At 46.7% G+C, this 9797-nt stretch overlaps 1 protein-coding gene across 3 annotated transcripts in view; it reads right to left on the reverse strand.

Moving 5' to 3' along the window:
• The window catches only part of Nploc4 (NPL4 homolog, ubiquitin recognition factor), a 55989-nt gene that overhangs the window by 22597 nt on the left and 23595 nt on the right, over window positions 1-9797 (reverse strand). The window contains exons 5-11 of one of the 3 annotated variants that reach the window (XM_050140512.1): window positions 9105-9153; window positions 8421-8515; window positions 6013-6136; window positions 4409-4588; window positions 2853-2939; window positions 1045-1116; window positions 202-328 (exon numbers count right to left, since the gene is read on the reverse strand). In XM_050140512.1, coding sequence (XP_049996469.1) covers window positions 202-328; window positions 1045-1116; window positions 2853-2939; window positions 4409-4588; window positions 6013-6136; window positions 8421-8515; window positions 9105-9153 — 734 coding nt within the window. The remainder of the gene's footprint in view (window positions 1-201; window positions 329-1044; window positions 1117-2852; window positions 2940-4408; window positions 4589-6012; window positions 6137-8420; window positions 8516-9104; window positions 9154-9797) is intronic. The other 2 variants (XM_050140511.1, XM_050140510.1) reach the window with 2 other exon arrangements.

The raw sequence follows: 9797 nt of genomic DNA on the forward strand, positions 1-9797 counted from the left end.
ATGGAGAAGTTCTGACTTGGCCCCAGTCTCATGGATGATGCTAACTCAGAATTTTTATTGTAAAACAAAAGGAGGAATCTATGCCCCCAAAGGTTCACTAAGAAGCTGATTATAACCAAGTTAAGGATGAAAAGCTGCTGCAAAGAAGAACAAACATTAATGGGCAGTAGTATCTATGGCATTACTCTGTCCCATTTATACCTGTGGCCACTGCAGTAACAAACTTGGATCCAAAATGCCCATCAGGAGAGAGCCGGCAAATGTTGGGGTGCTTGTTTTGAAAGTCTCCTGCAGTGATGCATTCTTCTGAACTCAGGAAATAGGTGTCCTAAGCCAAGAGAGGCGGCATATCAAATTCACAGCATGTGTCAAAACAAGCTTCCATTTCTTCTGTAGAAAATATTAAGAGCTGGGCCAGCAAGATAAAAGCAGGTAAAGATAAAGATGCTTGCTAACAAGACTGACTGACCTGAGTTCGATCCCAAGGCCCCCACGGTGAAAGGAGAGAAACAACTACAAGCTGTCCCCTGACTTCCACATGTGTGCCATGGCACACGTGTGCACACAGGCACAATAAATCAATCAAGTTAAAATTAAATCAAAAAAAAAAAAATAAGAAAGAGCGCTTCTAATGCCAGCGCTTGGGAAGCAAAGGGAGGTCGTGGACCTCTTGAGTTTGAGGCCAGCTTAGTCTATACAGTGAGTTGCAGGCTAGCCAATGCTACATACTGAGATCCTTGTCTTAAAAAAAATAAAGAGCTACGCTACAGCACCTCAAAAATACTTGAGGCAAAACACTGAGACAAACAGCTGTGATTCCCAGCCATTGGGGATTCATATTAAAAAGCCTGGGGTAACCCACTCCCACAAAGCTGCAAGGGCAGGTGAGTGGGATCTGCTCTGTGGAGCAGAATCAACAGGCTGAGCCTCAACTAGGAAGAGTGTCTTCAAAGTTACTGGCAAGCTGTGCAGAGACAGAGAGATCCAAGTCAGCTCTACCTTAATGAGGTCTCGGGCCAAGCAACATTCCTGTCTCCGTCTCACCTTATTCCGACTGTATCGGACTGTACCCTTTCGGGTATCTTCTGAGACAAGGTCCGTGAATATCCATCCAACCTTAATGGAAAAGGAAAGCATCTTTTGAGTATCTCCATACAACAGACGGCTTCTGTCCAGGGAACATAAAAGCAGTGCCCTTCAGACAACCCTTCTGGCTCCTGAGCCAGGTAAAGCTGAGAGCACAGTTCCTTGACTCTGCTGCCAGGAAGAAACTGGCACCTTCCTCTGGTGCGGTCATGACAAACATTCATCCATTGCAAACAGGCTCTGCTCAGGACCACTCAAGCCCACACTTTGTTAGAAGTCAGAACATCTTGTGACTGAGACTGAGACCAACAGGATGCACCAAGGAGTTTAAGCTCCGAAAAGGAAGACAGACAAGAAGCAAGCAGCAAGGTGTCCTGGGGTAGGTCCTGAACGAGGAAGAAACAGACTCTGTGGAGAGAGTCACCTAGGATGAAAGGAATGCCACAACAGAGGGGTGAGGGCACAAGGCCTAAAGCTGCATCACTGGGGCCAATCCTAGAACCCAGGTACTGTGCAGCCTCAATGCCCCACTGCAACACGGTCTGCATGCTCTATCATCTAGGCCGCCCTTGGCCTCCAGAGTCAGAAGGCACTGAGAGCTGAGAGCCAGAGGACAAGCAAAGCTGCATCCTTGGGAAAACCGACAGATGGCCACCACCCTCTCCAGCAGACTGGTACCCTATGGATCACTGCTGTTTTAACAGTGCTCAGATGAGCACAAACCAAAAAGGATGGTGCCAGAGAAAGCAAGTCCTGAGGATCCATTTAATGAGCACAGTCCAAAACAGGCTAAGGCAAGAGCGAGCCGAGGGACTTGGATTTTGATAGTAACTTAAGTACCTTCAGACTTTATATTATGTTGTTATGAAACAGAAGTGTGGCCCAGTTTCTCTCCAGAATTCGCACCACACCACGACCTGACAATGAGGTGCTGACTCAGCAGGGAGAACTCTGCTGTGACTCCCTCAGTCACGTGCCTAGGTTTCCTGCCCTCTCAGAGAGAGGTAAGATGAACCAATACACATAGCTCATTCCTCCCTGTCCAAGTAAAGGGCAAAACTTGCATGACTACTAATACTGAACTGGACTTCCACAAGGTGAATCTGTAAATACTAACAAGCCAGGGATGGTAGCATAATCTGTAATCTTCACAGTGGGAATCTGAGGCAGGAGGGAGGATTTAAGTTTGAGATCAGTGCAAGCTACAAAACAAGAATGCATCTTAAAAACAAAAAGCACAACCTTATCCCTAGGACCTCATCAAATCACGGACTGGAAGGACTCTTTCCTCCTATCTACCAACTGACGCAGGACCATGAAAACTTTGGGGACCTACATCAGACACAGGAGATCAATGCTGATGCAGGAAGGGTACCAGGAACCTAGGACAGAAAGTGAAGCAAGCCACATGAGCAGTGAGTACACCTACAGTGTACAATGTGGTAACTGTCCTCAGGTACGGTGACTACCTTTTACGTGGGCTCATAGTTAAGAGTCTTGCTCTAGGCAGCAGGCCCTCAGCCAGCAGAGCTGGGGGGAGAGGAGTCAGGACTGACACACACGCGCCATAACGCTCACCTTTGTGTGTGCCAGAGAATGCTCACCTCACTCTACGCCAGAACCATCAAAGCAATTTGCACTAATGAACACAAACGAGGGTCCAAAGGGTTTAGCCTACGTTGTCAGCTGGGGGTTTGGTCCCACACCAGACTAAGCCATTCCACCTGTGGATCCCCAAGGTCACCTGGCTGGCAGAGGCCTCATACCTTCCTCAGGCCAAGTTTGGCAGCAATCTCATCAACCACCTCAGCTTTCGGGTCTTCTAGAAGCTCCAGGCTGTTCTGTGTACCAATCTATGAGGCAGCGCAGTTAGAAAACAGAAGACAGAATTGATGGGCAGGGCCTCTACAACGTCCAGCTCCACCCGCCAGCTCCCCCGCTGCTGAAGATCTGCAGCTACAAACATAAATGGGCCCCAAGGAAGGTTGGTCTGCTATGTGCCTACAGGAAACCTTCACTAGGAGAATGGAGCTGCTTTCAGAACTCCCGTGGACAGGTAATTCTGCTCTACACAGCCTGGCTGGAAGGCAGACTGCCACAGCAACGTGGCAGACATCCCAGAACCGCTTTGGTGCACTGTCCCTCTGACTCAGTGTCTTGGCTACAGAACTAAGAAAATAAACATACACCCCAAATTGGGATACTCAGCTACTCGGCTAGAGCATCTGATGGGCTCTGGCCGTGGCTGGAGCATGTGTCACCTAGACAGATGGCTCAACAAGCCGAGAGCTGCCAAGTCTGATGGCCTGGCGGGGAGAGAAAACTAACTCCCAAAGTTGTCTTCTGACCTCCACTGTGTATACACAAAATAAACCTAAGAAACTTAGAGGAAATCAGGTGCTGGTGGCCCACACCTTTAATCTCAGCACTCAGGAGGCAGAGGCAGAAGAATTTGAGTTCCAGGCCATCCTGGTCTACAGAGTAAATTCCAGGACAGCCAGAGCTACACAGAGAAGCCCTGTTTGGAAACAAAAACAAGAATTAGAGGAAGAAAATTTTTAAGTGGTAACAAATGTCATTTCCTGAAAGGAACAGAGCTTACCAAGCCCAGGGCAGGAGTATCACTCTAAACCAGAAGCTTATGGCTATGTTACAGGGACCTAGAAAGCAAAGGGGCAGCCAGGCGGTGGTGGCACACACCCTTAGCCCCAGAACTCAGGAGGGAGAGGCAGGCAGATCTCTGTGAGTTTGAGGCCAGCCTGGTCTACAAGAGTGAGTTCCAGGACAACAGCCAGGATTTTTGGTTTTTGATGCAAAGTCTCGTGACTCCTGGGCTGGCCTCCAACTTGCTGTGCAGCTTAGGATGAGCTTACAGTTCTGATCCTCCTGCCTTCATCTCTAATGTCAGGGTCACAGGCATGTGCCACCACACACAGATTATAAAGTGTGGGAACGGACCTGGGACTTGGGACTGCAAGGCACGTCTACCTAACGAGCTATGTGAAATAAGGCTGTGGTCTTTTTGTTTGTTTGTTTCATTTTGTTCTTCAAGACAGGGTTTCTCTGTAGCTTTGGAGTCTGTCCTTGGACTCACTCTGTACTCTGCCTCCCGAATGCTGGGATTAAAGGTGTGTGTCACCACCTAGCAAGGCTGTGATCTTATTCTTCAATAATTTCATGTGTATGTATGTATAATGTGTGCATGCCCAAGAGTGTACAGCAAGAGATAGCAAAAACAAGGAAAGAGGCTATCTGGAAGGGCACTTCAGCACCTTGGGAACAACCTGCCCCGTCACGCACAGCCGGTCCTGCACCCATGTACCTGAGGCGGCTCATAAATCGCAGCCACTTCAGCCCTGATGCCAAGGGGAATGTCCTTGTGCTCTGTGTACCGTCCATATAAATACCCGAAATGCTGATTGCCTGTCTTTCTCCAGAAGTCAAGGAAGCGGTCAGCCACAGTGTGGTTCTCAAACATGATGTTGTCCACATGTCTGTATTTCTGCAGAATTAACAAACGCGGGCTTAAGTGAAACATTCTACCAGAAACAATGTGATTTTTTTTCAAGAAAAAAAAAACTAGTGAAAATATTATTTTTTTTTTTTAAGATTTAGTTTTGTGGACTGGAGAGATGGCTCAGAGGTTAAGAGCATTGCCCACTCTTCCAAAGGTCCTGCGTTCAATTCCCAGCAACCACATGATGGCTCACAACCATCTGTACTGAGGTCTGGTGCCCTCTTCTGGCCTTCAGGCACACACACAGATAGAATATTGTATACATAATAAATAAACAAATAAATAAAAAGATTGTTTTGTTTTTTATGTATTTGGGTGTTTTGCTTACATGCATGTCTGTGTGCCACCTGCATGCATGGTGTCCTTGGAGGTCTGGGACTGTAGTTACAGATGTGAGATATCATGTGTGTGCTAGTCCAAGACCCGTTTGTTTTCATTTCAGCTTTGACTCAGCCTAATTTAGTTCTTTCAACAAGGTAAACAGGCTTGAAATGTAGCTCAAAGAGATTTTCAGACTCTCAGCGGTTGTGACTTTGCCTTTAAAAAACGTGTTACATGGGAGGTGGCAGTACAGCTTCAGAGATCTGCTCAGGCTATTGGTTGATAAAATCCTCCTTCCCCTGTTCCCACCTCCCAAAATAAACAACAAAATAACTAAAATTTAAAATGAGAAAGAGCTTGAAGAGATGGCTCAGTGCTTCAGAGCACCGGCTTCTCCATCAGAGGACCAGAGTTCTCTTCACAGCCCTCAGTTACTTGTAACTACCCATAACTCCAGTTCCTCTTCTGGCCACATGCACACACAATACATACATACATGCAGGCAAATATATATAAAATAAAAATAATATTTTTAAATGCCTTTTAAAGAAAAATCCCTTCTCTGCACAAGCTAACCAAATGGAATCAAACTCTAAACCCCACACCTGCAAGCACTAGAAACTTATCTTTCATTTATGGCTGCCACAGAAAGGCAGATCTAAATACACCAGAGGAGCTAGAGAGATGACTCAGCAGTTAAGAGCACTTGCTGCCCAGGGAATCCAAGTTCAGTTCCTAGCAACCACATCAGGAGACTTAAGACTCCCTGTAACTTTAATTCCAGGAGATCTAATATCCTCTTCCGCCCCATTCAGGTACCGGCACACACCTTACATAGACACACAAGGCACATGCAACTAATGCCAGGTGTGGTGGCACACACCTTTAATCCCAGCACTCGGGAGGAAGAGGCAGGTAGATCTCTGAGTTCCAGCAGAGAAACCCTGTCTCAAAAACAAACAAGCAAAAAAAAAAAAAAAAAACCCACAACAGAACAAAAAACATATAATTAAAAATATAAATGGACAGAGGGACGGAACACCACGAAGGAAGTGTCCACTTGTCACCAACACTTGGGGCAGCCTCACCTGTCTGTTCAGCGTGATGGCACTAGGCTGGCATTTGGTGCAGATACCATTGGGCCATGGGAGGTGTCCCTCACAACCTGACTTAATTTTGCAGCTGATGTTCTCCAGGGCAACAAACTTCCCCCTGAGGAGAAGACAAGAGACCGAGTTACACATGACAACAGACTAGAAGGTTCTGTGAGACAGCTTCCACCACCGGACAGTGAGAACACTGCTGAATCACTGCCATCTGCCTTCTGCAGCCCATCAGTGAGGAAGTAGTGGACCTACCTACCACGGACTAGGGGATTTCTGCTAAGTGATGTTGGTTTTCTCAATCACAGAATGCTCCATTAATTTCACTTTGTTGCTTTACACAAGTTGTTTATTACATTGTATATATTTAGTGTGTGCGTGCATTCATGTGGAGGTCAGAGGTCACTTGCATCTGTTAGTTCTCTCCTTCCACCATGTGGGGCCTGGTCAGGGATTGAATTTAGAACCTAGGCCAGGCTTGGCACTAAGTTCCTTTACCTTGTCATATCTCACCAACCTCCATTTTCTCCCCCAGCTTTATTAAGAAATAACGGACCCAAAAAAATTATACATATTTAAATTGTAAAATGTGACATCTGTTTTATAAATAAAAATTGCACCCAGGCAGTGGTGGTGCACGGCTTTAATCCCAGCACTCAGGAGGCAGAGGCAGGAGGATCTCTGTGAGTTCGAGACCAGCCTGGTCTACAAGAGCTAGTTCCAGGACAGGCTCCAAAGCTACAAAGAAACCCTGTCTCAAAAAAACAAAAGAAAGAAGGGGGGTGGGGGGGTGGTTACCTCTCCTGGTACTAAATGCTTTCTCACAAGCCCAGGATGAGCCAGCATCTGAACACAAAAGGTTAAACCTCTGCTCCTAGGCTTTGCACAGCAGCCGTGTCCCCACACGAGTCCTTCCTTGACCCAGACTGACAAAGAATGAGCGGGCACCTCCTACAGTAAATCTGCCTGCTTCAAAGACCAGAGAACCCACAGCTTCCCTCTGACACTCAAGTGTGCAAAGACCAGAGAACCCACAGCTCCCCTCTGACACTCAAGTGTGCAAAGACCAGAGAACCCACAGCTCCCCTCTGACAGTCAAGTGTGCAAAGACCAGAGAACCCACAGCTCCACACTGACAGTCAAGTGTGCAAAGACCAGAGAACCCACAGCTCCACACTGACAGTCAAGTGTGCAAAGACCAGAGAACCCACAGCTCCACACTGATAGTCAAGCGTGCAAAGACCCAAGAGAACCCACAGCTCCACACTGACAGTCAAGCGTGCATCTTTGGTGATGATTTGCTCCTAGTCTAACCTTTTTTGTTTTTTGAAGGTTGGGTTTTTTGCTTTGTTTTTTAATTTATTTATTTTTATTTTATGTCCATTGGTGTTGGGTCCCCTGGAACTAGAGTTTCAGAGAGCTGTGAGCTGCCCTGTGGGAGCTGGAAATTGAACCCAGGTCCCCTGGAAGAGCAGCCAGTGCTCTAACTGCTGAGCCATCTCTCCAGCTCCACTCCATTCCCAGTTTAACATTTTAAACAGTCATCCCAGCACTCAAGAGGCAGGAGGATTTCTGAGTTTGGAGACATCCAGGTCTACAGAGTTAAGTTCTAAGACAGCCAGGGCTACAGAGAAACTCTAGCTCAAAAAAACAAAAATAAATAAAATTAAAAAGTAATTTTGGATGTCAGCACCTTGACTTGGACCCAGTGCCATCTCTTCTTATCAGTGACAGGAAATACAAAGCTACCAGCAGGTCTGTTACTCTCTGGTCAGGTGCACACAAAAGGAGCTACACAGACAAATATTCCACACAGGTTAAAAAGAAACCAAATGCGGCCTGGAGAGACAGTATACATCTGCAATCCCAGCACTCAGGAGGCCGAGGCAAGGGGATCTCAAGTTTAAGACTCATAGCAAAGCCTAAAGAAAATCAAACAAACACCAGTCTTAGTTCACCTTTCTGGCCACCAGAATTTGGGCAAAGAGGAGGCTGCTTACACCACCCACTGGACCAAGTATGCTAACTGGAGCCCTGTGGTACCAGAATGCAACCCGTATAGAGTTGTGGCTTCAGCCCATCCCAGCTGTAAAAGTGAACTTAACTAACAGGAGAGCCCTGGGGAAAGAGCAGGCAGGGCTAAGGTTGGTGAACTGAGATCCTCACGGGGTGGCACAGAGGTGGTGAGACAGGGAGGTTCACCAGGCAACTCCACACCTACCATCAGCTGTGAGTCTGTCTGCTTTCCTGCACATTGTGGACAGACAATAATCAAGATAACTGCTCTGTGCACTGCCTTCCTTCTCTTCTGCATCCCCACTCCCAGAGACTATACACAGAACCATCAGACATGCATGAGAGTCTGGATGCCAGGGCCAGGATAGAGTACTTACTTGTCAGCCCCTCCAGTCAGCTTCCGGATGTAGGCATGGAAGGACATGTGCTTCACAGGAGGCTCCAAGTGGTTCAGATAGTCCTCATCAAATGGCTATCAACAATATACAGGAAATGAGTGGTCATGGGTCTGCCAAGGTACATGAGACTTCAATCTTACTGTGCAGGGGATCAGACAGAGAGGGAGGCAAAGCTGGGTATTCACTGGTTCATGGTCAGAATCAAGCTCTTCTCTGTACGAGTTATTTACATTTTCAAGATAAAATGCACTCCTATTAAAAACTACAGCTCTAAGAAAATTTTGTAAGTCACAAAAGGCCTGAGGATACAACTTAGTAGCACAGCACTGAGTCAATCCTCACACAGAGAGGGGGGGGGGGGGAGGACTCAGACAGTCAATCAGAGCCATAACAAGCAGGAAGCGAGAGCCCAGCCATGTGTCAGAGATTAATTGTCCAGGACAACCGCACACGCTCTTCATCAGCACACAACGCCTCGGCCACTCAATCCCCTAGAAGGTCACTCCCATAAATAAGTCTCAGATTCTCTGTGCCACTGTATTGCTGGGAATACAAGGCCTAAAGACGATAAATAGAAAAATTCTTTTAAGAGCCACGACACCCAAGTTTAGGAACTAGAAAGTGCTGAGCCAGCTCTTTCAGCAGCCAACCACACTGACTTACCTCCAGTGGGACACAATGCACACACTTCCCCAAGGGGCCATGGCGACATCTGCAGAGTGCACAGGGTAAAAAAAGCACAGGGACACAAAGGTTATTTTCTGTTGCTACTTCCCAATATTTTTGATATTTAAAACTTATATCACACTTTGGTTAGTGCTTCCCTACAAATACAGATGTTTCCATTGCAATATCTATTATTTATTCTGATATGTATCAGAAGAAAACTACAGGAGGCATCAAGAAGACTCAAAGCAAGTTCAAGGCCAGTCTGGCTGACAGAGCTACACAGAGAGGACCTGTCTCAAAAGAGGATGGGAAAAGGGTAGAGAAGAAAAGAAGAATGGTGTGGGGAGGAGAAGAAATGGAAAGGGGAAGGGAAATGAAGGAAAAGGAAAGTGAGAAACCTGACCATAACCACTGCTGCTTAACATGACACTAACTAAAAATAGAGTGCTTCCCAAACAAATAAGGTGATATTCCATCTCCAACACGGAAAATAAAATGTCTTAAGTCACATTAAATAAAAATGTTAAGGAGCCAGGCGGTGGTGGTGCACGCCTTTAATCCCAGCACTCGGGAGGCAGAGGCAGGCGGATCTCTGTGAGTTCAAGACCAGCCTGGTCTACAAGAGCTAGTTCCAGGACAGGCTCCAAAACCACAGAGAAACCCTGTCTCGGGAAAAAAAAAAAAAAA

The sequence above is a fragment of the Alexandromys fortis genome, unplaced genomic scaffold (genome assembly GCF_014885135.2).
Source record: "Alexandromys fortis isolate MF-2015 unplaced genomic scaffold, M_Fortis_MF-2015_v1.1 scaffold_39, whole genome shotgun sequence".
Classification (NCBI taxonomy): domain Eukaryota; kingdom Metazoa; phylum Chordata; class Mammalia; order Rodentia; family Cricetidae; genus Alexandromys; species Alexandromys fortis.